We start from the raw sequence: 26,868 nt of genomic DNA, 5'->3' as shown, positions 1-26,868 counted from the left end.
CACAATACTGTGTTAGCTTCTGCTTTATAACAAAGTGAATCAGCCATATGTATGCATATGTCCCCATATCCCCTCCGTCTTGAGCCTCCCTCCCACCCTCCCTATCCCACGCCTCTAGGTCATCTCAAAGCACCAAGCTGATCTCCCTGTGCTATGCTGCTGCTTCCCACTAGCTGACTATTTTACATTCGGTAGTGTATATATGTCCATGCTACTATCACTTCGCCCCAGCTTCCCCCGCACCCCCCATGTCCTCAAGTCCATTCTCTATGTCTACGTCTTTATTCCTGCCCTGCCACTAGGTTCATCAGTACCTTTTTTTTTTTTTTTAAGATTCCATATATATGCGTTAGCATATGGTATTTGTTTTTCTCTTTCTGACTTACTTCTCCCTGTATGACAGACGCTAGGTCCATCCACCTAACTACAAATAACTCAATTTCGTTTCTTCTTATGGCTGAGTAATATTCCATTGTATATATGTGCCACATCTTCTTTATCCATTCATCTGTCAATGGACATTTAGGTTGGTTCCATGTCCTGGCTATTGTAAACAGTGCTGCAGTGAACACTGTGGTACCTGTCTCTTTTTAAATTATGGTTTTCTCAGGGTATATGCCCAGTAGTGGGATTGCTGGGTCATATGGTAGTTCTATTTTTAGTTTTTTAAGGAACCTCCGTACTGTTTTCCATAGTGGTTGTATCAATTTACATCCCACCAACAGTGCAGGAGGGTTCGCTTTCACCACACCCTTTCCAGCATTTATTGTTTCTAGATGTTTTGTTTTTTTTTTTTTTTTTTTATTAATTAATTCAGGAAAATATTTATTAATGTGACTCAGGAAAAGTCAATAACTTCTTTGTGGTGGGACAGATGTTTTCAGAAGTCCTTCCATGGAAACTTGCTCTCTTCTTATTATCTAGATGTTTTTGTTAATGGCCATTCTGACAGGCGTGAGGTGATACCTCATTGTAGTTTTGATTTGCATTTCTCTAATAATTAGTGATGTTGAGCATCTTTTCACGTGCCTCTTGGCCATCTGTATGTCTTCCTTTGTGAAATGTCTATTTAGATCTTGTGCCCATTTTTAAAATTGGATTGTTTGTTTTTTGGATGTTGAGCTCCATGAGCTGCTCGTATATTTCGGAGATGAATCCTTTGTCTGTTGTTTCATTTGCAAGTATTTTCTCCCATTCTGAGGGTTGTCTTTTTGTCTTGTTTATGGTTTCCTTTGCTGTGCAAAAGCTTTGAAGTTTAATTAGGTCCCATTTGTTTATTTTTGTGTTTATTTCCATTACTCTAGGAGGTGGGTCAAAAAAGATCTTGCTGTGGTTTATGTCAAAGAGTGTTTTTCCTATGTTTTCCTCTAAGAGTTTTATAGTGTCTGGTCTTACATTTATATCTTTATTCCATCTGGAGTTTATTTTTGTGTATGGTGTTAGGGAGTGTTCTAATTTCATTCTTTTACATGTAGCTGTCCAGTTTTCCCAGCACCACTTATTGAAGAGGCTGTCTCCTCTCCATTGTATGCTCTTTCCTCCTTTATCGTAAATTAGGTGACCATATGTGCATGGGTTTATCTCTGGGCATTCTATCCTGTACCATTGATCTATATTTCTGTTTTTGTGACAGTACCATACTGTCTTGACTACTGTAGCTTTGTGATATAGTTTGAAGTCAGGGGGCCTGATTCCTCCAACTCTGTTTTTCTTTCTCAAGATTGCTTTGGCTATTTGGGGTCTTTTGTGTTTCCATACGAATTGTAAAATTTTTTGTTCTAATTCTGTGAAGAATGCCATTGGTAGTTTGATAGAGATTGCACTGAATCTGTAGATTACTTTGGGTAGTATAGTCATTTTCACAATATTGATTCTTCCAATCTAAGAACATGGTGTATTTCTCCATCTGTTTATGTCATCTTTGATTTCTTTCATCAGTGTTTTATAGCTTTCTGAGTACAAGTCTTTCGCCTCCTTAGGCAGGTTTATTCCTAGGTATTTTATGCTTTTTGTTGCAATGGTAAATGGGAGTGTTTCCTTAATTTCTCTTTCTGATTTTTCGTTGGTGGTGTATAGGAATGCCAGAGATTTCTGTGCATTAATTTTGTATCCTGCAACCTTACCAAATTCATTGATTACTTCTAGTAGTTTTCAGGTGGCATCTTTAGCATTTTCTATGTATAGTATCATGTCATCTACAGTGACAGTTTTACTTCTTCTTTTCCAATTTGTATTCCTTTTATTTCTTCTTCTTCTCTGATTGCCATGGCTAGGACTTCCAAAACTATGTTGAATAAGAGTGGCGAGAGTGGATGTCCTTGTCTTGTTCCTGATCTTAGTGGAAATGCTTTCAGTTTTTTCACCATTGAGTATGATGTTTGCTGTAGGTTTGTCATATATGGCCTATATTATGTTGAGGTAGTTTCCCTCTATGCCCATTTTCTGGAGAGTTTTTATCATAAATGGGTGTTGATTTTGTCAAAAGCTTTTTCTGCATTTATTGAGATGATCATATGGTTTTGATTCCTTAATTTGTTAATGTGGTGTATCCCATTGATTGATTTGCATATATTGAAGAATCCTTGCATCCCTGGGATAAATCCCCTTTGGTCATGACCCTTTTAATGTGTTGTTGGATTCTGTTTGCTAGCATTTTGTTCAGGATTTTCACCTCTATGTTCATCAGTGATAATGGTCAATAATTTTCTTTTTTTGTGATATCTTTTTCTGGTTTTGGTGTCGGGGTGATGGTGGCTTCGTAGAATGAATTTAGGAGTGTTTCTCCCTCTGCAATATTTTGGAAGAGTTTGAGAAGGATTGGTGTTAGCTCTTCTCTAAATGTTTGATAGAATTCGCTTGTGAAGCCATCTGGTCCTGGACTTTTGCTTGTTGCAAGATTTTTAATTACAGTTTCAATTTCATTACTTGTGATAGGTCTGTTTATATTTTCCAATTCTTCCTGGTTCAGTCTTGGAAAATTGTACCTTTCCAAGAATTTGTCCATTTCTTCGTGGTTGTCCATTTTACTGGCATATAAGTGTTTGTAGTAGTCTCTTATAATCCTTTGTATTTCTGTGGTGTCAGTTGTGATTTCTCCTTTTTCATTTCTAAGTTTATTGATTTGCGTCCTCTCCCTTTTTTTCTTGATGAGTCTGGCTAAGGGTTTATCAATTTTGTTTATCTTCTCAAAGAACAAGCTTTTAGTTTTATTGATCTTTGCTATTGTTTTCTTTGTTTCTATTTCATTTACTTCTGCTTTGATCTTTATGATTTCTTTCCTTTTACTGACTTTGGGTTTTCTTTGTTCTTCTTTCTCTAGTTGATCTAGGTGTAGGGTTAGATTGTTTATTTGAGATTTTTCTTGTTTCTTGAGGTGAAATTGAATTGCTATAAACTTCCCTCTTAGAACTTCTTTTGCTGCATCCAATAGGTTTTGGGTTGTTGTGTTTTTGTTGTCACTTGTGTTTTTTTTTTATTTCTTCTTTGATTTATTCAGTGATCTCTTGGTTATTTAGTAGCGCACTGTTTAGCCTCCATGTATTTGTGATTTTTAGAGTTTTTTTCATGTAATTGATTTCCAATCTCATAGCATTGTGGTTAGAAAAGATGACTGATACGATTTCAATTTTCTTAAATTTTCCGAGGCTTGATTTGTGACACAAGATGTGATCTACCCTGGAGAATGTTCCGTGTGCACTTGTGAAGAAAGTGTATTCTGCCACTTTTGTGTGGAGTGTTCTATAAATATCAATTAAATATATCTGGTCTAATGTGTCATTTAAAGCTTGTGTTTCCTTATTTATTTTCTGTTTAGATGATCTGTCCATTGGTGTAAGTGGGGTGTTAAAGTCCCCTACTATTATTGTGTTACTGTCGATTTCCCCTTTCATGGTTGTTAGCATTTGCCTTATGTATTGAGGTGCTTCTATGTTGGGTGCATAAACATTTATAATTGTTATACCTTCTTCTTGGATTGGTCCCTTGATCATTATGTAGTGTCCTTCCTTATGTCTTGTAACAGTCTTTATTTTAAAGTCTACTTTATCTGATATGAGTATTGCTACTCCAGCTTTCTTTTGATTTCCATGTGCGTGGAATATCTTTTTCCATCCCTTCACTTTCAGTCTGTATGTGTCCCTAGGTCTGAAGTGGGTCTCTTGTAGATAGCATATATATGGGTCTTGTTTTTGTATCCATTCAGGCAGTTTGTGTCTTTTGGTTGGGGCATTTAATCCATTTACATTCAAGGTTATTATCGATATGTATGTTCCTATTACCATTTTCTTAATTGTTTTGGGTTTGTTTTTGTGGGTCTTTTTCTTCTCTTATGTTTCCTGCCTGGAGAAGTTTCTTTAGCATTTGTTGTAAAGCTGGTTTGGTGGTGTTGAATTCTCTTAGCTTTTGCTTGTCTGAAAAGCTTTTGATTTCTCTGTTGAATCTGAATGAGATCCTTGCTGGATAGAGTAATCTTGGTTGTAGGTGTTTCTCTTTCATCGCTTTAAGTATATCCTGCCACTCCCTTCTGGCCTGCAGAGTTTCTGCTGAAAAATCAGCTGATAACCTTATGGGGATTCCTTTGTATGTTATTTTTTGTTTCTCCTTGCTGCTTTTAATATTTTTTCTTTGAATTTAATTTTTGTTAGTTTGGTTAATATGTGTCTTGGTGTGTTTCTCCTAGGGTTTATCCTGTATGGGACTCTGTGTGCTTCCTGGACTTGGATGACTATTTCCTTTCCCATGTTAGGGAATTTTTTGACTATAATCTCTTAAAGTATTTTCTCAGACCGTTTCTTTTTCTCTTCTTCTTCTGGGACCCCTATAATTCGAATGTTGGTGCATTTAGTGTTGTCCCAGAGGTCTCTGAGATTGTCTTCAATTATTTTCATTCTTTTTTTCTTTATTCTGCTCCTCAGCAGTTATTTCCACCATTTTGTCTTCCAGCTCACCTATTTGTTCTTCTGCCTCAGTTATTCTGTTATTGATTCTTCTGGTGTATTTTTCATTTCAGTTATTGTGTTGTTCATCTCTGTTTGTTTGTTCTTTAATTTTCTAGATCTTTGTTAAACATTTCTTGTATTTTCTCAATCCATGCTTCCATTCTATTTCTGAGATTCTGGATCATCTTTACTATCATTACTCTGAATTCTTTTTCAGGTAGATTGCCTATTTTCTCCTCATCTCAGCACCAAGACCCAGCTCTACCCAACAGTCTACAGACTCCAGTGTTGGAAGCCTCAGGCCAAACAACCAGTAAGACAGGAACACAATCCCACTCATAAAAAAAGGAAAAAAAAAAAAAAGAGACAGCAAAAAAATATGTCACAGATGAAGGAGCAAAGCCCTACCTGTTTTAGTCCACAAATACTGTAGAAAATAACCCAATCCTCAGAGTCTACCCTTAGAGGAAGTTGTTTCTTGGGTGCAGTTCCAGAGTTGACAGATCTAAAATATGACCGCCACAATATCAGATCGTTACTCATGTTATAGACACAGACAATGGGCAGAACCTGAGAGAACTTGTTTGCAAGCACACGTGAGACTCCTCCAGAGAGACGCGCAGAAAGCAGGAAGATGAATTTGAAAAGAGCTGGAGATCACACATGAGCTGGTGCAGTGAGGGCTGTAAAAAAAAAATGGTTTACTATTGTTAATTTTACCCCATTTGTCATCATTCACCACCTGTCTTCCCCAAAAGATGGAATGGCTGGTGGGTTCGTAGGCTTTGCACCAGCATCATCAACAACATTCTGATTCTTTGGTCATTTAGTATGAAACAAAAATCTAGAAATCCCAAGAAATCCAAGGTCTGTTTCTGACTCTGCCAGTGGCCTTTTAGTCGATTTGGGCAAATTATTCACTTTTATGTACTTCAGTTTCTTCCAAAATAAGCATAAATACTTCTTACCCAACCTACTCTCAGATGAGACAATAAGCATGAAATCTCTTTGGGCAAATGAAATGTCATAGAAAATTAAGATGATGTGCTGATTATTATTATTATCATTATTATTATTAGCATTTCAGAGTTGGGCTGGCACTCCCCTTCCAGATTATTAGCAGTGAGAAAGGATCAAATTAGGATCATAATCAGATTGGGGGGGATTCCCATCACCTTTCAATATATTGCTTTTCATGAAACAGAGATCAAAGAGTTTGTGGCTATGCCAGCTTTCTGAAAACCTAGGAACCACTATGAATCCAGAAGAGGCCTTCGTTATGAAAGCTCAGAGGTGGACTACTTTAACAACTATACAGGGCAGCTTCTTACCTCTTGGCTCACAGCATCACTAAAAAACCCCCAAAACAAAAAAGCAAAAATGAAAACCTTTAACTGATTCCCAGAAGCACAGACTTTGCAGAAAAGCTGGAGGAGAGAGGGTCAAGGAGCAAGAATAAAAATAGTAGAGTACATTTAGAAAGGAAAAACAGAGACAGCAGTATCACACTGGCAGATACTTACTGAGAATGAATAATATACAAAAGTACCTCAAGGCTAAGCCAAGTGGATCACAAATTGGATATGAGTCAGCAACAAAAGTCCTTTTATAAATTAAGCTCAGGACTGGATACAATGTTAAAAATATTTCTGGAGCATGGTGTGTGTACATGCATTATCTCCTTTAACCCCACTAGGTACGTATCATTGTTATCCATCTTTCACAAACAAGGAAAATGTTGACCAGAGAGTTGTAGTACTTGCACAAGGTCTCCAAGCCATCATGTGGCAAACTCTGGACTTGAGCTAACATCTGTCACCCAAGTCTGTGCTCCTAATCGCTATTGTAAATTGCCTCTCAGACAGCATCCTGCTCGCGGAGAACACTGGCTGGAGTTCTGGGCTTTGGCAAAGGGGCTTGGCAAACCTTAAGAGGATCCCGTGGGTAGCCGTGAAAGGGATAAGTTTATTTAAGCTGGGAAAGAGAAAGTTAAAATGAGACCCGTAGCAATGTTTGTTTGTTGTTTTTAATATTTATTTATTTTATTTTGGCTGCTCCGAGTCTTCGCTGTGGGCTCTTTAGTTGCGGCATGCAGACTTCTTAGTTGCAGCATGCATGCGGGATCTAGTTCCCCGTCCAGGGATCAAACCCAGGCTCCCTGCATTGGGAGCTCAGAGTCTTAACCACTGGACCACCAGGGAAGCCCCTAGCAATGTTAACTTACCTGATGGCAGTTGGGATCAAGCCATAGAAAATGGTTACAGGTGGTTTTGGAGAGAAACAGAGGATTCAGACTAAACCAGGATCCAATTGTGACTGTTTCTGGAAATGAAGGATGCTACGTGTTTGTGGCGATCTTGCAGGTGCACCACCCAAGAGAGCCTGTGGTGGGGACACAATTGGCTGACAGCATCCAGGTGCCCCCCCCTTGGGGCCTGCCAAGGCACCCAGGCCCAGGCTACGCTTCCCCAAGCCGCCCCTAGCCAGTGACCGGCCTGAGCAGGGACAAGAGCTGGGCCGTCCCTGCCGGTGGCGGACTCCTGGGTCAGCCCTGACGATGCCCACCTGAGCTGCTCTCAGAACAGCACTGCAGTCTGCAGCTTCTCCTCCCCAAGCCTCCATCCTCCCCCCTCCTTTCTTAGGGGTCAGACCTACACTGTAGCCTGGAGGTTCACCTCACCTGTCCCCGCTCCCTCCCACTTTATCCTTAACAGGTGTTTCCCCAATAAATCTCTTGTATGTATAGTCCTGTCTTGACGTGTCTGTTTGTCAGAGACCCGAACTGACATAATATTGAGTGTGAAGTGAAAGGGAAATAACATCTTTTGTCTTTAAAAGCAGGCTTGGCAATTAACTTAGACATTTTAAGTGCAGGCTCTCAGGGGCCCGAAGAGGATGTGCTTAGAAGACTGTCCGTCTTCTCCTAGGCCTGAAACTCTCATGGATCTGTATTTGGGGCTTAAATATGACAGGTTGAATGTTCCTAGTTTATTTCATTTTTTTAAGGATATTCATTGTTATACGGCCTAAGAAGTATGACCTTAAGGTATTTACCTGAATGATAATGAGAAATGCCTGAATGACATCATCACATCACCATCTCTGATCTGAAACCTGCACTGCTCTAGCAAGTGCTATTAAAATCACTGCAAAAGCAAGTAGAGCACACTGCTCACGTGTAACAGGCAGCTGCAGATCTGAGGACCTGCTCTGGCACTGAACTGAATCCCTGGAGCAGCATGACGAATCAGATCACACTTCCCCAAAGCCCTAAAGAGCCAGCCCAGGGCTCAGAACATTTGTCCTGAATAGGTTAGATGAGGTCTTTCCCTGTACTGAGCTTGAGTCATTAGCCTTATAAGACCGGGAGTTAGACATCTTTTGACAATGAACACGTGGGGTCAGAGCTGCGAAAAAAAAGTTTTTTTTTGGTAATTAACAAAGTAAGACACTTTAAAAAGTTACAAGGCTCTTTTGCCTTGCTTCTATCCACCCATGAGACCTGGGGTAAATTATTTAATCTGTCCAGATCACCAAAAAAAACTCTGAGTGTTGGGGGTCAACATTATAAAATCACTGAAGCTGTAAGTACTCCTCACCCTGTGTCAAGGGGTCAAGGTTGTTCTTTGTGTCTCCGGAGGACTGGCCTCACACTTTCCTGAGGTGGACGTGGTAACTGCCCTTCTCCGTGTGCGCAGTCAACATGGTTAAACCCCTTTCTCACCTGGGCAAACTCAAGAGCTTCTTGGTGATGTTATATTGAGTAAGGAGGTGCTTACTATCATCAGCTCCCGAGACACAAACTACTCTCCCATCAAACAATCACACAGAATAAACACTTTTTAAGATTAAACCTAAATCCCTCTGCCACAGCTGATGAGGGGAGGGCAACTTAAAATCTGGGGGAGGCAGCCCTCATCATCTCAAGTGCTAGCGTTCGAGATAAATTGTTTTTTTCTTTTTTATTGGAGTATAGGTGCTCTGCACCGCTGTGTCAGTTTCTGCTGTACAGCAAAGTGAATCAGCCATAATACATATATCCCCCTTTTTGGATTTCCTTCCCATTTAGGTCACCACAGAGCACCGAGTAGAGTTCCCTGTGCTATACAGCAGGTTCTCATTAGTTATCTATTTTATTTTATTTATTTCTAAATATTTACTTATTTATTTATTTAGGTTGCTCCGGGTCTTAGTTGCAGCATGCGGACTTCTTAGTTGCGGCATGTGGGATCTAACTCCCCCACCAGGGATCGAACTCGGGCCCCCTGCGTTGGGAGGGCCGAGTCTTATCCACTGGAACACCAGGGAAGTCCCCTAGTTATCTATTTTATACATAGTAGTGTATATATGTCAATCCCAATCTCCCAATTCATCCCACTCCCCCTTCCCCCTTGGTATCCATACGTTTGTACTCTATGTCTGTCTCTCTATTTCTGCTTTACAAATAATATCATCTATACCATTTTTCTAGATTCCACATATATGCATTAATATACAGTATTTGGTTTTCTCTTTCTGACTTCAATATTTCTTCAGTTTCATTCTTTGTTAACTTTCAGGACTATTGGGTTTTTCTGCTTTTGATTGTGCTTAAATTGTATTTCAGGATCATTCTGAGTAATGTAATTTTTTGTGGGCTGGCCTGGAACAGAAGCCTTTTCCTCTTGCCTCAAAGTACAAACGTATGATATTATTTCCATGGTAAATGTATTCTGAATTTCCAAAAAAAAATCTTACCAACAACTTTTAATGTACTGATACAAGCTATTTGTAAGCCAGCATCTTACCTACATACCCAAACTTTTATCCATTACTTATTAAATACATAGAGTGACCTGCTGTGTACCTGGCCTCATGCTAGGGGTCAAGGATGACTTCAAGGAGCTCACAGTTCTCAGGGGAAGACAGAGTGTAGCTGAAGCTCCTACATGGGAGATGACAGGATTCTCGGCACTTTTGCCTTGGCCCCTTCCTCCATACAAAATATCAAAATTATATTCTACTGCTGTGTTGGTATAATGATAAATGTGATACAGGTTACATCATATTTACATATACGTATATATTTTGATGATTTTAAAAGAAATTAAAACATTTTCATGGGCCCCTAAGAAGTAGTGCGGGTCCCAGACCTCACGTCTGCTGTGCCCTGGAGACAGGACAAGAGGAGCATTTGCAGAAGCGATGCTGGAGGTGAGAGTCGAAGGATAAACAGGAGTTCACCAGAAAGGCCATCACAGGAAGAGAGAACAGCACGGGCATAAACTTGGAAGTGCGAAGGGCAAGGTGAGGACCCCGAGAGGCACCCTAAATGGTAGAAAATGAAGTTGCAAAAGGTAGGCAGAGGCCAAAAGTATAAAGACCTTATATGTTATTGTGAGAACAGTGAGGACGTGAGGGAGACAGCTGGGGACGTGGACATGGGACGCACCCAAATGAGCCTGTGTAAGGACTGCCCTGAGAGACTGCAGGGGGATTGCCGCCACTTGAGGGGTGACGTGGGACACGAGCACAGCCCTCACTGACCTGACACAATGGGAAGGAGACGATGAGGATTCCAAAGGACGTAGGCTGCTCAACTGGATGTGAGGAAAGAGGCAGGAATCCGGGTTCTTATTTATCCCCTTTGCAGCCCTTTCTTTAGTGCTTGACTCCCCATCAAACATACACCAGATCAAGCCAAGCAACCAACCCGCTACGGGAACAGCCACCGTCGGAGGGACTTTTCCTGATCACTCTCCCATTCATCGGATTGGACTAATTCCTCCTGGTGTTTGACCGTCTCTCCAATCCCTCCTGTTCTGACACCCTATTTAAACCCAGTTCTCCACCTCTGAGGCTTATCAGTGTATTGATCACAGTTTTGTACTTGAACTTTGACTCTCTGCACTCACAGCCATAAGGCAGAGGTTCATTCTGACCCCTTGGAACCATCCTCAGCAAGCCAGTGCCACCTGACCTCCCCACAGGGGAAGGGGATCAGACGTTCCTGCCTTGATTGAACCGGTGAATGGCAGAGGCATTGAGCTCAGAAAAAGAAAGCGAGGAACACTCTGGGGGAAGATTAGTTCAGTTCTGAATATACTGACCCTGAGGTTCCAAAGGGCCAGCCTAGCCGACATTAACCAAGGCTATCAAAATGCGGTCCTGGAGTATAGGAGAACGTTCTGAGCTACAGATGGAGATGTGGGTGTGTGCAGAAAAGAATTCAGGTAGAAGCCTCAGACTGCCCTCGGAAAGCCCTGTGTGCAAGGTTGACCCTTGTCTAGCATCCAGGAACTTGATTTGTGGGTGTCCCCACTGTTCCCTAACTGACAAGCGTGTCTCGATGCGCCTGAACTGTCTGTGCAAATCATCCGGTTTATGCTCAACACCTGCTTCCTTCCAGGAGCTTGGAATTTTGGTACATGCCAGGCAGAGGATGCCTACATGCCCAGCCCTCAATAAATCTCGGCCACTGAGTTGGTGATGAGCTTCCCTGGGAGACAACATTTCTCCCACGGTGTCACATTCGATGCTGGAGGAACTAAGTACGTCTGTGTGACTCCACAGGGACAGGAGTCTTGGAAGCTGGCCTGGCTTCCTCCAGACTATGTCCCATGTGCCTTTTCCCTTTGCTGACTGTGCTTTGTCTTCTTTCCCTATAATATATCTGAGCTGTAAGCACGACCATACGCTGAGTCCTGAGTCCTAGCCAACCACTAACCTGAAAGTGGTCTCGGGAAACTCCAACACAGGGAGTTGTCAGGAACACCGGGTAATTCAGTGCTGGGAATTAGAATGGAATTGATCCCCTCCCAATCTACATGGTTGCAGGGGACTGGCCACATGACCGGACCCCAGCTGGTCAGAGTGCAATGGTCCCTTTGCCTCATCCTGCAGACAAAAATGAAGATGGTGCCCTCCCATTGTAAAGCACACTGGTCTGAAATGCAGCTAAGGGTCAAGGGAAGAATAACGAAAGGCTCCCGGCTATGCCGGAAACGATATCTATTTAACTAAGATTTAGAGCCATAGAAGGATACTCCTAACAAAATTCGGAAAACAAACAAACAAACAAAAACCTAAGGTGTTATGGCCATGGCTATTCCAAGCAAATCAAGGATAAGACAAGATTTCTGGCATTGGATACAAGACCCCAAATGAAATTGTTAAGGACCTAATTAAAGTTTTAAGGAAGCTGTGCTGTCACAAAAGCCTCAGCCTGTTCCACAGTTACGACTGTTCAATATTGCAGCAGTTCCTGAACCAAGCACGCATATCAAACCTGCTCACTGGCACCCCTCAAACCCTCCCGCCCCTGCCTTCATCGGTGCCGCCACCAGCGCCAACAGGGAACTCCTCCCTCAGGGCCTCTCTGAAGGGGCCCTGACTCAGGACCTGAAGCAGCCGTATTGGCTGACCAAACACGTCCAGCTAAGTGAGGCAGCAAAGAGATGCCATGAGACTGTTTCTGTCATTCATCCTACTAAGCTTGCTCAACAAGGCCTGGTGTATATTCTGCACCAGTAATCGATGTGCTCAGGGACATGTCCTTCCCCCTTTCTAGTTTGATCTTGATTCCACTTCACTCTAGCAGGTAGATACAAGCTACATTCATCATTTATCCCATAAGCTGGATGGTGAGGAGTTGAAATTAAACCTGATCAAATCCAAGCTAATGAACTAGAGAAAGCCCGCACGCAGCAACGAAGACCCAACGCAGCCAACAATTAAAAAAAAAAAAAAAAGCTTATTATCAAGTCCAAGCTAACGGAAGAACGGACACCATCCAGAGAACCTGAACTAAAAATTGTGTCACTTCACGATACAGAAGCTACACGTGACCTTGGACTGTCTCCCACCGGGAAGAATGGGAACATGTCTGAAGCTGCACAGAAGATAGTTGGATTATAGTCAAGTAGGAACATTTTGCGATTAAATATGTAATTGTCTTCAAATGAGATATTAATAGAGGAAAAATACGTCTGAAAGTGTCGAGTTTCCAGAAGAAGTGTGACTGTTGCTTTTTTACACATGAAAAAAGAGAAAGAAAACTATAGGGGCCAACTCAAGAGTCTTCAGAGATGTAATGCTCAAAATAAAACAACAAACATACTTGCTGAAGGTATTTATGGATCCCCAGTTATCACAAGGGCAGATACATCAGGGCCTAATACACTCAGCCACTGAAAAGCACCCTCAACCTGTCTGATGACATCAAGGAAACGATCACCACTGCCACTCAGTCATGTCCTTTGGAACATGGAACATTTGGCCCTCTCGATGAGAGATGGCTCTGGCTTCCTGGGAAATCATCTCCTGCATCTGTGTTGAGAGATATCCCAGGTCTCTGATTGCCAGTGTCATACAAGGTTGAGGGAAAGACCCTACAGGAGCCTGCTGCCACTGCAAAGGTAACAACCACCCGCTTCACATGGGCTCCTATTTCTACACCATTTCTTCCTCTTCTGGCCAGAGGTTATTCAAATGGAGACACGTAGGGAGATGAGAAGTTCACTGTAAGTTCTTGTGTGGAAGAAATATTCACGAAAAGGCCTCAGACAGCTTATTAACTCTGACCTTAACACACAGCATCTTCAGATGCCTCATTCATCTCTTTGCTGGATTCATCCTCATGGTAGAGATTGTTTGATATCTTTCAGGAGTGGTCCTTCTCTTTTCATTCTTGGGAAAGAAAAGGTGTATTTGCACATGGAAACAAAGACATGATATAACAAAGTTTCAAAATTAGACAAGTATCTTTGGGAAGGAGTTAGGCTGAAAACTTCCCAAGGCATTTCAGCTTCTCCAGGATGCAGGGTAGTGGGAAGAGCACAGGCTTTGGAGGCAAACGGTCCTGTGATTGACTCTCTAACTCTGCCTCCTACCATGTTAAGTGGCAATAATATTTCAAGGAGAGCATGGGAGATTTAAACTAGGAATTCATGTTAAAGACTGAAAGAAACACAACCTAAGAGTGAGTGAAAGATAATCAAGTCGTAACAATGCTAGTCGAAATTATAAAACTCTGGGATACAAGAAAAAGAGGGTAAACGGATGTAATACGTAGGAAGGCAGCTAGGAAGCTGACAGTTTAGAAACAGAAGTTCGCAAGACAGCCACACTATACAGAACAAGCTCTAAGGACATGTCATGGAACATAATATTCAAATGAAGAATTTTATTCTTTTTATAAATTTATTTTATTTTTGGCTGCGTTGGGTCTCCATTGCTGCACACGGGCTTTCTCTAGCTGTGGAGAGCGGGGGCTACTCTTCACTGTGGTACGCAGGCTTCTCATTGCGGTGGCTTCTCTTGCTGCAAAGCATGGGCTCTAGGTGTGCGGGCTTCAGTAGTTGTGGCACATGGGCTCAGTGGTTGTGGCTCACGGGCTCTAGAGTGCAGACTCAGTAGTTGTGGCACACGGGCTTAGTTGCTCCACAGCATGTGGGATCTTCCCGGACCAGGGCTCAAACCCGTGTCCCCTGCATTGGCAGGCAGATTCTTAACCACTGCGCCACCAGGGAAGCCCCCAAATGAAGAATTTAAATGATTTGTTCCTTTCTTTATTGGAAGCACAAAGGGTACAATCCTTGCTGAGTAGAAGCTATAAATAGATAACGAGCCTTTGTGTTTGTCATCAGCCTTGTTTACTGGGAGATGAATGAAAATATTAAAGAAAACACTTCTTTGTTCCGAACTAGGGTACCAATCTACCAAATTCATTAGGCTTTCCTGCTGCTTTCAGGGACTTTTCTGTACAGTGCACAATCCAATTCTATTTCCAGTGCCTACTTGGGAATCTCGCCACGTGCTGGTCCTCCCATGTCTTGCAAACGACTGAGGATCAGCATGCTTTTTTCCTCTTCTTTATCCCTACTTTGTTCACTTCCCCTTTTCTTTGTTTTCCTCTTGATTTTCCGAACTGCTCAAACCAGGGGAGGTAGAACTTCCTGAGGAAGGTTCCATATGAGCAGTAGCTGCTGGATTTAGTCTCTTGTCACATTGGGGACAAATGGTGCCACGAAAGTGAGTGTGATATACATGAATACGGCTCCATTTCAGGTCAATGTCTCCACTGGCCGAGCTTGTAACTTGTCCGCCCTCCTCCACTCAGAGATTCTCCACCTGTGAACACATGACTCTCCCACCTCCTCACGGTGAACTAGAAACCAAATAATGTCTTTTTTTTTTTTCCAACATTTTTATGCCCTTTTCTTTATTTCCAGTTTCACTTCCTTCAACCTAGGTTAGATAATAACTGATGATGATGATAATTGATAGTAAAAGTTGATCATAATATTTCCTTTATTGGTTTTTTGCTTCCCATCTCTCTCCACTCCACTGCATTCTGCACGCTGCACCACACCAATCTTCCTGAAACATGAAAAATGATCTTACCCTTCGCCAATACGATTTATCAAGAGCCATCTAGACTCTGTAAAGCAAAAATCCCATAAGTCTGGTAACTAAAGCCTTCAAATCAAACTCCCCAGTCCTATGTCCCATATGTGACCTACATAAACCATTTACTTACTCCAAACAAAGTCACCACCTTTACTAAAACCTCTCACTCCAGGGGCTAAATGCACCCCCTAACAAGTCCTGTGCATGCATATTACCGAACGAACTACATATAATCACTAATTGGAAACAAAAACTAAATCTTGAGATATACCTAAATTTCACAGAATCGGCCTTGAGGTATTTGTTCTTGTGATTTTGTGCAAGTGGTATCACCATAGCAAACTATGTCACTTATTCATAAACAAACATAAAAGTCAGAACAATAACTCATTTTATTGATCGATTTCCAATTTTCTAAGAGCAAATATGTCTTTCCCATGAAGACAGGGACTTTGTCCTCTACTGAATCCTCAACACCTGTAACACTGCCTGGCATCGAGTTAGTGCAAAATAACTACTTCTTTCAGTGAATAAACCACGGTGGACCAATAGAGAAGAATAGTTGACACATTTTAATATTTATTGGTAGAAATAGATCTTCAATGCATACTTTGTGTTTTAAAGTCTACATTCTCTTAACTTTTTTTGCTGTTGTTGTTATTGTTTCATTTGGAGTTTTTTGGTCTCCAATTGAACTTAACATATTATCTATGCATTTGATTCTTTATAGATCCTTGTTTTTAGATTTTAAACTAAATTTAAGAAACCATGCATATTGTATATCTTACTTAATATAATCCAAAAAATTGTTTGCACTTTCAAAAAGGTCACAAAAAGGCAGAACTCAAGTTAAATAACCTCTATGTTCTAAAATTTCCATGTTCCATTTCTGAAAAAAGAAATACTTGCTCAGTGTTATATATTGCTTGCTGTCTAATAAGTCAGATTGTCAGAGACGCTTCATAAATTATGTCTATTTTTAAATATCTTAATCTACTTCCTCCCAGAGATGATCCTGTAAGTATTAAACATTGTGCCATATGCAGTAATAGCCCAACAGTTTAAAATAAGAACCAAACTGGTAGTTTTTAGACTGAATATTTTAACCTTAAAATTATATACCTATATATACACATGTGATATGCTGCATATTAAATTTAACATTTCAAGTAACTTTAATGCACTTAGCAAACATTCAGCCAGATATTCTTTCATGAAAAGATACTGTCCTTAGAATAAAAAGTTAAAGAAAGGCTTATTTAGACACCAATGTCTGGACACGGTACGAAGCCTGAAAGTCCAAGCAAAATCTGCTGGACTTCTCAGAAAAAGAATATTGATTTGTAACCTACTGAATTGTGCAGATACAAAAGTGCTTAGCATGACAAAATTACCAAAATAAAAACATTTTAAAAGTTATTTGGTTCTAGCAATATTAACTATTCTGTACTTTAGGATAATTTAACATTTGCATTTTAAATTTTCTATAAATTTTCTCTTTTTAACAAGTTAAAAAAGCACAGAAAAAAATAGTTCAAACTATAATCATCTGTTATTTTTCATCCTGGTTAGCTCATCACAAATAATTCAACAAAAGAATGCCTGAATACTCTGCTCTATTAAGACGCAACATTTGACTGGATCCAGCACGTCACCCGTTGTTTGCTGTACTGGACCCTAAGACAGGCTGCCGACAGATAGGACACGTGCAATTCTCTGAGAGCCACCGGTCAATACAGTGGATGTGAAATTCATGCATGCAAGGTAACTGCCTGAGCTTGTTTCCCGTTACGTAGTCACTGATGCAAACGCTACAGATTTTCCCTAGTTCGCTATCGATACTGCTGTGCTCATAGTTCCGGGTGGAAAGATTGTCAATCTGCTCTTTGGTTAAACCACGCATGCGGTCATCGTCCTCCCCTTCATTAAGCAAGAAGAAGTGAGCGAGGCGAAGGATAGGTAGGGTGCCAGTTTCGACCAAGTTACTTGAATTTCGAGACTGCCTGCCACCTCTGTTTGGGGCACGAGGCGGGGTGTCAGGGCTGTCTTCTCGGGTCCGCCTGCCTTGGGAGGACCCTCCCCTGTGCTGGCTGACGGTCTCACCGAGGAGACTCACTTCTGAGTGTGTCTCTGGCCGATGCTGACCACTTCTCTGAGCCTCTGACTCAGATTCGGCCTCCATAAGAGAACTCAGTTCTCCAAATCCAGTCATGATCTGCCTTAAAATTGATCGAAGAGCCACTGATGATGGTTCAACGAGCTCATTCTCAGAAATCCTACGAAGAGGAACAGTTACGGTACTAACGTAGGTTCGCATACCTGAGCGCTCTAAACGAGAGATGGTGCGCCGAAAGCCCCCACTACTGCTTTCGATAGTGACTGTGTTTTCTGCCAGCCCCACCCTAGATCGAGTTCTATTTGCAATACTGTCCCGGTCTCTGCTTTCTCCAGGACGAATCCTTCTCACTTGAAGGTCCAGTGTGATTGTTGGATGTCGTCGTGCAGCAGTGGAGGACCTGCTGGCCTCTTCTCCTTCTTCTACTGTGATTCTTGACACAAGCCTTGAGTTAGAGAGTGGAGTATATGCGGTACCTCTGCCTTCTCGGTCTTGCTCTAGAAAGACACGAGTTATACCTCTCCTCCTAACAGACCGCCTACTAGTTTGCTGAAAAGGTCTACTTTCCCTTTGTGAACCATGATAAACAGTGCCACTTTGCCTCTGAATTGGTGACCGGCTTCGGCTATTGAAAGTAGACCGTAATCTTATTGGCTCTAATCTTTGGTTTGTATTCCTCACTGTGACGTTAGTTCTAGCCCCATTTTCCCAAACATGGGCTGCTCCAAATCGCTGCCCCTCCCTTTGCCTGAGTTCACTACCAGCTGACGGACTGCTGAAATTTGCACGTGGAGCACTAGTTCTAGGGACACCAACTGCCCCCCCAATTCCATTTCTTAATCTTCCCAATGCCGACAAAGATCCTTCTACTGAATTCCACCCCCTCGGTCCAAGCCTAGTTCTCGGAACGCTGGCACTACTACCACTGAGATTCCCTGCAGCTTGGCTCCTTGTTCGCCTGGCCACAGGACTACTTGATCGCTGTGGCCCATCTGTAGTGCTATCTTGGCTAACATCTGAAAGTGGAACGCCCACATAATCTTCGCCATCCATTTCAAATCCTCTAGTCTCGTGATTTATGTGGATTTCCAGACTAAATCGGAACTCTCCACTGTGTGGGTTTGTTCGACTCACAGCTCTCCAAGTCTGGTTCCCATTCTGTCCACTTCGAGTTGCATTTCCCGTGCGACGAAAGGTGTTGAGCCATTCCAGCAGAGAATCTTCATTTGAACTTTCTCGAGGGACCCCTGAGTCTGGAAAGCAAACCAAATCAACTTAACATCAATTCCTAAAATCTATCTTTAGATCTTTATTGAAAGCTTGTAAGATAAACTAAGTTTTTATTAAATTAAAAATATAATTAAGAACATTAAGAACATCTGTGCATTTTAATGAATGAAAAACGGCCAAAAAACTGAACTTTCTAAAAGAAAGGTGTACACTATAAGCATACTATAATACACACTGTATCAAAATTATAAACTTTTAAATACTATTTGTGCAAAGGTGTGAAGAAATCCTCACTCTTGCTTTCTATATGCCTGTTATTGGTAAAATATTAAGGCAAATGAAAAATATATCCAATATAAAAACTGTACATTTAAATTGCTTTATTGGGACTTCCCTGGTGGCACAGTGGATAAGACTCCACGCTCCCAATGCAGGGGGCCCGGGTTTGATCCCTGGTCAGGGAACTAGATCCCACATGCATGCTGCAACTAAGAGTTCACATGCCACAACTAAGGAGCCCACCTGCCACAACTAAGACCCGCTGCAACTAACTAAATAAATAAAAATAAATATTTAAAAAATTGCTTTATTCATATGGCAATATCAATAAAATACAGTGGCAAAAGTTATATATAATTTATCTTGAACTTTTAGAATTCTTTTGGTGAAGGTAACTCAATCTTTTTTGCAATTAGGTATTTTGGCAACCTTAAGAATTTTATCCTATTTCTCAGAAACTGCCAAAAATGTATAACTCAAGAAATATGGCTTTATGAGTAAAATGTTAGAACCACATTATATCTTCATGTGAAGATAGGAAACTTCAGGCATGTTACTTAAGTTCTCTATGGCTAAATCCTTATCTGTAAATTTGATAATAATAGTATAGATGTCAAAGGATTATCATGAGGATAAAATAAGACACTGTATATAAAATGATTAGTATAATATCTGGCACATAGGAAGCACTCAATAAATGTTAGCCATTATATATAATACAATAAAATACATTTTCTGTTCATTTAGAACATGAGCCGCATGAAGACAATGAGTTTTGCCTTATTTTACTCACTGTTAAATCCCCAACCTCTACAACAGTATTTGGGACAAATCAGACTCTCAATTAATACTGTTGAATGAATCGATTTAGAAATAAATGTGCCCTGGGACTTCCCTGGTGGTGCAGTGGTTAAGAATCCGCCTGCTAACGCAGGGGACACGGGTTTGATCTCTGGTCCAGGAAGATCCCACATGCCGTGGAGCAGCTAAGCCTGTGCACCACAACTACTGAGCCTGCGCTCTAGAGCCCACGAGCCACAACTACTGAGCCCATGTGCCGCAACTACTGAAGCCCGTGCGCCTAGAGCCTGTGCTCCGCAACAAGAGAAGCCACCGCAATGAGAAGCCTGCGCACCACAACGAAGAGTAGCCCCCGCTCCCTGCAACCAGGGAAAGCCCGAGCGCAGCAACGAAGACACAACACAGCCAAAAATAAAATAAAATTAAAAAAATATATACATTTAAAAAAAAAAGAAAAAAAGAAAAAAAGAAATGTGCCCCTAATAAACTTCTTTGAGTATGATAGTGCTACTGTGGGAAGCTTTAAGTTTTCCATTTTAACCAGTGGATTATATAAAGTACAAAACTCAATGAAAAGTATTCTAATGCACACTAACTACACAGACTTCAGCCTTAAAAGTTTGCTCTTCTCAAAAACAGTTGTTAAATGAGTCTGCTTTGATTTTATTTCATTACCACGATCTCTCATAAAAAACTTTTTAAAATATTAAAGTTAAACCTGTTAATCAGCTGCTGGCATCAATAAAAATAGCAACTTCAGCCATATTCTAAAGGTATAAGCTATTTCACATATGATGAGTACATTTTCCATTAAAACATATTCAAAGGACCAGTATTACCAGCTATACCAATATAGTACAATTTGCATATCTAAACATAAAGAAGAAAAAGGGTTAATATCCACTTTCCATTTTTATTTGCAAAAAGATATAAGTAAAGGGCAGGTAAACATTAAGTCATTCTAGATGCCACTTCTTTCTTTAATTACTAGAATATAGTGATGGCAGTGTGTGAAAGAAGTCACTCATATCTCACAAAATCCGTCCCCCCATTCTTCCACTGGAAATGCACTGCAGTGGTCCTGTGAACAACCTGGCAGCTGGGTGTGGCCACAGGACTAAGTTCTCATCAATGGAACGGGAGTGGAAGTGAGAGAGCTCATTTTCAGGCAGGGGCCTGGGCCTTCTTCTCCTGGAACCTGGAACTGCCAGCTGGAACCTAGGAGTGGCTGTGACTTAGCCTGATATGCACACCATACCCTGGAGCAGCAGTCAGTGCCCAGCGGACCCTTCTGCAACAGTGGAGACGTTCTGTACCCGTGCTGTCCAACACGGAAGCCACTAGCCACAGGGGACTATTAAACACTTGAATGTGGCTAATGTGTCTAAGGAGCTGAATTTTCAGTTTTATTAAATTTAAATAGGCCCACGTGGCCAGTAGCTACTGCACTGGACAGCAGAGTTGCAGAACCACTGCGCTGGCTGCGTGGGTCCCAGAAGGCTCTGTGGAGTAACGTGTGTCTGCCCTAGACTGTGAACACGAAACAGAAGTAAACTTCTATCTCATCAGCCAATGCGTTTGGGGTTAAGAGTCTTCACCCTGACTAATACCATGATCTTGGTATCATATGTGAAACCACTACTAATGAATACCTCTGGAGAAGGAAGTAGACCTGGTAAGAGGGACCTTAAAGTTGGCTTTACTTTTAACTCTATACACTTCTGTTTAGTTTGAATTTTTTTTTTTACAAGTGATTTGTTTTTTTATAAGAACTTCTTATATTATGATTTAGTGTCTGTTCAGTAAAATGACACAACACAAAACCAATAAAACAAAGCAACAAAAATAGGTTTTCCTGACTCAGTCTTTCTGTATTGTTCTGTATAAATTTTTAGAAGCTAAGTTTAGTTATATTACTTCTAAAAAAAACAGTAGTGTATAAATTCTAAGATTAAAAAGAACTCTGCTGGTTATTAATTGTATACTATTTCATACACATGAGCTCCCTGAAGGCAATGGGTGTGTAAGACATCTTTATATGCAACCCCTGTCCTGTATCACCTAACTATACTGCTCAGCATATAATATGTAAATACTACCTGAATGATTATCACATTGAATCTGGAAAACACTAAAAACGAACATTGTACAAGGTCCTGTAAGTTCATTTCTGCAATTACTCGAATCAAACCTGTTCCTTATGGAAAGGAGTCTACAATACCTCTGGTGTTTGTCCCATTTCTCAAGTCAGGCTGAGATGCTAGCTGTTCCTTGACTCCATCTAACCGTTGCTGTAATTCTTCTGATGTTATTTCTCCTAAAACAATGGAAAAGCACCCACTAAAATTAAAATCTTTAAATTACTAAGTTTTATGAAAACTCATGAAGGGTAAGACTAATCTTTAGCAATCTGTAGAAGACATTCTACTGTTTTCATGTTCTATAAATTGAAGACAGCAAAAAATGTTTAATTCATGCAAATACACATCATTTTCGTTGTTTCATTTATTAATGTTTTATTTAAACTAAAATAAGATTTAATCTGAATCATTAATGAAGTGCTCCTAGTTGATATACTTAGGAACCTATAAGCTATAATTCTGTGGATTTTCGTCAGAGTTAAAAAGAAATTAAGAAGGGAGTATTTCTAGAGAAAATTTCAAATCTTTATTTACTTGAATTTTACCTAGTTCATTATATGGGTAATGAATGCCCTTCATTATATGGGTATACAGAATGCAAATATGCAACACACAAATATATACAAGCATACAAGTTTCAATTAGTTCATCTGTGAAATTAATTTGTAAAAAATTAATGGAGCACATTGGACTTTTTGGGAGTCATTAATTCAGCTGAATAAATAAATGATAAGACCTCAAATGAGTTAGAATTAGGTTTTAAATGAATAATATTTTATTTGTACAAATATTACTTAAGAGACATAGGACCACATAAATATCTGACACTATCATGTACATTAACCTGTTGGTTAGTTTGACACTTGTGTAACAGTGCTATATGTTCAATATTCCTAGCTACTTATAAAATACAGAAGTAAGCCAGTGATTTTCTATGTTGTTATGTTACAACGCTCTTAAAGTCACAAAAACAGTACACTATATTTTGAGAGAGGGAAGATGGGGTAAAAACCCCTCCTTATTTTGAAGCTTCTAATAATGCTGAAAAAGGTATTTCCTCTTTTACCCATCTTACCAGGCGTGCCGAAAAGATTATGGTCTCTCATTAGCCGGTAATCTTCGTCATTGAGGTCATTAATAAACCGATAATAGGCTTCTTCTCTGTGGAGACGCTCTTGCTGCCACCTTCTCTCGTTTTCATGATGATTCTGGTCTTGAGATGAGGTTTCTTCACCACCACCATCTGATCTAGATCTAGACCAATTCATGCTGAGATTCCTGGCTTTCTGTTCAAACAGTATATACAAAATTCAAGGTATCAGTCATGGACTACACATGGCTTCATATTTTAACTTAGTTTTTTCATTTTCATTTTAAAATTCTGTCCACTACTCAAATACTTCATACGCCAAATCTTGCAGTGAAGAACTTACATATAAAATGAATAACAGCTCCTAGGTGATAGAACACAAGTGGACCTACTTCTTTGCCTAAAGCCATCCTTTAAGTCAGATTGTATTTGGTTTCACCACACATTCCTCATAGCTGAAAATCAAAGTGATTATCTCATTTTCTACCTCTTTGATTCTCCTGTTGGCCTAAAAGCCCTCACTGATGTTCCAAATATCTGGGTATTTCACGTTACCATACAAATTTTAAGCTTGAATTATGCACGTTCTTTACTTCATAAGCAAAGGACTATTGGGTATCAGGAGGGTATCATTTACATTTATTTCCAGTAAGGGTATTCTTCCCAAAATAAAGTTCATAAATGTAATATTACCCGCCCCCCCCTGCACTTTGTTGAGGTAAAAATAACTTAGCTGAACAGACCTGGAGTTGATTTCTCTTACAGCTAACAGGAAACAATACTCTGTGCACAGCTCTGGGGATCCTAAAAGCACATGAGAGCATTTGGGTTTCCCCATAGGAAACCTTGTTCCTAAGCCTGGAATGGTTAGTCCCGGAGGTTTTTGAGTGCCAGTGAAACTTCCTGACCTTGCTAGGCAAACACTGCTTTTGGATTATACTGAGATATCATTCCTGAGAAGTTTACTTTTAAACCATAAGGAAATCAAGGGAGGAAAGTATCTGTTTCATAAATATCTTAGAATTTCTTAAACACATCTATTTACTAAGTCGTTAAAGCTACAGTTCTCAACTGGGAATGCACATCAAACTCCCTTGAGGAAATTTTTTAAAATACAGATGCCCAGAGCTCATCCCCAATCCTAGGTCAGAATTTTCCAGGGTAGGGCCCAGGTCTACCTTTGAGAGCTAATTCGGGTGTTCTGTGGCTGAAATAAACCATTCCTCAACAATGTCTGGTATGTCACTAAAGGATATGTGTAATACAGCACATGAATTAATAGAGGCTGCAGGATCGAATGACTAGGTGACCAGGGAAGCAACTTTGGTAACTAGGACTCAGTGTTTAATAAGCAAACTACTTTAAAAACAGAGTGAAATGAGCCTACAATTCTAAACTATTTTATGAGTCAGCAACTAACCAATCTCATGCACATTCTGACATTAAATTACAACTTCAAAGGACTTTTTCAGTGATCCCTATGTCATTTTTTTAAGGAAAGATCTAGTAGCACCATCCAGTCACACGCAAAGTAACATTATCAAAAACTCCAGATTTCTTTCCATTTTCAGAATAATTGGGGCTAGACCATCATTAGCAAAGAGCATATTTGGTAGGTACAGTAGTAATAAGATTTTTGTATTAAACAGTTTAAATATCTGAAACCTATCATAAAGTCAAGCTACTTTAATATTATTCAAAACTTTAAGAGCTTCTCCTTAAGTGGTAATTTTCTCCTACAATTAACCACAATTAAATCCACGTGAATACCTTATTTGCCTTTCAACATGCTTTTAATATATGCAATGGTATCCATCCTTCCATTGTTTGTGCTTTTTTTGACAGCTGCCCATCTGAAGCGATAAAAGAGAGTTGAATTCAGTAAGTTGCCTCTCTGAAGGCTAGGAACGGCTAGTCGTCTCCCAACTCTACTGTAAAGTCAAGGCAAAATCTCCAGTGGATTCTGTTAGAAACACACCTAGAAAATGAGATCCCCAAACAATTAGGTTATGGAAATCTCCCGCACGGCCCGTTTCTGCCACAACAGAAACTAGGCCTTTCTTTCCTCCACCGTCAGCCCTCCTGGGATGACAACTCCTCTCTCAAGGCCTTCCTTCCCACCCCGCTCCCACTCGGGTGTTGCCAGGCTTAGGGGCCTCCAGCTTACTTCTGAACCTTCACTCGCTCGCCACCCCTGCCCTGCGTCCCCATACTGGTTCCCTCCCTGGCCGTTGCGACGGAAGCTCGCGCCGGGGTAGGGCCCCCAGTACAATAAACAAACTGGACTCAGGCCCAACCAACCTCTCCCCAGCCGGGCCTGGAGTAAAGCTTCCCTTAGCGACCTAGATTCCCACCAGGAAGCCAGTGACAGCGGGGCCTCGGAGCCAATCAGCGGCCAGGGCAGGGCATCTAGCCCGCAGGTAGCCAATCAGGAGAGGCGGGGCCCAGGGAGGGCCTGCGGTCCCCGCGTCTCCCGGAAGCCGCGGAGGGCCCGGAGCTTCCCCAGAGCTCGCTACGCCGGGGACCTGGCCGGCTTCCCGCTACCTGGAGAGAAGCGTGCGGCCCCGGAGGCCGTGACGGGGCGGCGGGCGGGGCTCGCATCCGCGCCTCCGGAGGCCGCTGCGCCCTCTGCTCGTCTGCTGAAGAGAAGCTTGCTGCAGCGGGACCGTCCAGCCGGAGCGGAGGCTCTGGAGGAGGGACGGCAGGCCCCACCCGTCTCTCCCTACGGCCGGGCCGCCCCCTGCGCGACAGGAGACGCTCAGCCGCCGCCGGGCGCTCGCCGGTACGAGTGGAAACTGCGTCCGGCGGGATCCTGGATGCCGCGTGCCGCGTTCCGGCCTTCGGCGCTCGCGGCAGCGCTGATGTCACGTGGACGCCTCTCCAGCCGGAGTGCGGCGGCCCTAGGACGCCTTGGGCTGGAGTGCAACCCAGCGGTCTGTGCTTGTCCCTTGACTGCCTGGGTACCACGTAGCTCACCACCCAGGCGCTTTCCCTTATTGCCAATTGGAAATTACAAACCCTAATCAATTCTCGAGTGCCTTTACTCGGGTTTCAGTGAAGAAAGTGAATTCCCGCTAGGAATGCACTTTGAATCCACGCCCCTCCCCACAGTCGTGTCTCTGGTTTTATTTCTTAGATGTGACGCTTACCAAACTCGCCTCACCACTAGTTACGCCCTTGACTGAGTCCCTGCCCAGCCTGGTATAGGCTGCCCGACTTCCCTACCCTCTAGAAGATTTAATCATTGCACGGTGCTCACCGTGCTGTGATTCTTCATTCGTTCGTTCGTTCATTCATTCATTCATTCACTCATTCATTCCTGCCTTAACTTTGGAGGAGCTAATCTATCCCAGCCCTCATGCTTAGCGCCTGGGTAACAAACTTTAGCATCCATGAGCTACCAGTGTAATAGGGGTAGAAGGGACAAGATTATTTAAAAATCGGCATATTGTTATAGATACTAAAATGGAAATATATAAATGATGCAGTCTTCAAGGCCCGTCACGATATCTCTGCTGTATACCACTACAGACTGGGCGCTTCTTGGCATTCTGGAACTACTTGAAGTTCAATTAAGCAACCCCCAACCCCACTTTTACCTAATTTCCTTTATCTCCCAGGACTCATGTCATATCTCATGGTCAAGGCATTTTTTTCTGATACCTCTGAAGTGGCACTCTAACCCCAACCTCCAGCCACGCATAAAACTAGGCCCATGTCCCTAGTACGGTGGCTCCCATAGCTTCCTCTGTATAACTATTTTAGCACTTACTCATTTACTTAACAAATATTTACTGGGTGCCACTAGGAATTAGGTGCTAATGATAACAGCAGAAGATAAGACAAACCAGGCCCGTGCCCTCCTTTTGAATGGAAAAAGACAGC

General features: G+C 41.5%; 1 protein-coding gene across 13 annotated transcripts; it reads right to left on the bottom strand.

Annotated features, from left to right (window-relative positions):
* Window positions 1-925: 925 nt before the first annotated feature.
* On the bottom strand, window positions 926-25,803 carry RNF6 (ring finger protein 6). Of its 13 annotated transcripts, none has more exons than XM_057532965.1 (6): window positions 25,528-25,803; window positions 24,754-24,836; window positions 22,969-23,179; window positions 21,974-22,069; window positions 18,577-18,695; window positions 926-5,620 (listed from the first exon to the last, which is right to left on the bottom strand). In XM_057532965.1, exons 3-6 carry the CDS (start codon window positions 23,159-23,161, stop codon window positions 5,477-5,479), a joined length of 552 nt encoding a protein of 183 aa, XP_057388948.1. In that variant the 5' UTR covers window positions 23,162-23,179; window positions 24,754-24,836; window positions 25,528-25,803; the 3' UTR covers window positions 926-5,476. The 13 variants fall into 13 exon arrangements, with proteins under 13 accessions (XP_057388948.1, XP_057388952.1, XP_057388950.1 ...); XM_057532969.1 differs by lacking the exon at window positions 926-5,620 and adding an exon at window positions 13,330-13,604 and having other exon boundaries at window positions 25,528-25,801; XM_057532967.1 differs by lacking the exon at window positions 926-5,620 and adding an exon at window positions 14,086-15,292 and having other exon boundaries at window positions 25,528-25,802.
* Between the last annotated feature and the right edge of the window lie 1,065 nt (window positions 25,804-26,868).

The sequence above is a fragment of the Balaenoptera acutorostrata genome, chromosome 18 (assembly GCF_949987535.1).
Source record: "Balaenoptera acutorostrata chromosome 18, mBalAcu1.1, whole genome shotgun sequence".
Lineage (NCBI taxonomy): Eukaryota > Metazoa > Chordata > Mammalia > Artiodactyla > Balaenopteridae > Balaenoptera > Balaenoptera acutorostrata.
Note: the sequence above shows the minus strand (reverse complement) of the source record. Positions and strands in the feature narration are given on the sequence as shown.

Excerpts from the sequence above, each read along its gene's own strand:
- RNF6 (XM_057532963.1), bottom strand. The coding sequence starts at position 23,161 with ATGAATTGGTCTAGATCTAGATCAGATGGTGGTGGTGAAGAAACCTCA. Across the intron at positions 22,070-22,968 it reads TAATCTTTTCGGCACGCCTG|GAGAAATAACATCAGAAGAA; the intron begins GTAAGATGGGTA and ends CCATTGTTTTAG. Across the intron at positions 18,696-21,973 it reads AAATGGGACAAACACCAGAG|ACTCAGGGGTCCCTCGAGAA; the intron begins GTATTGTAGACT and ends TTTGCTTTCCAG.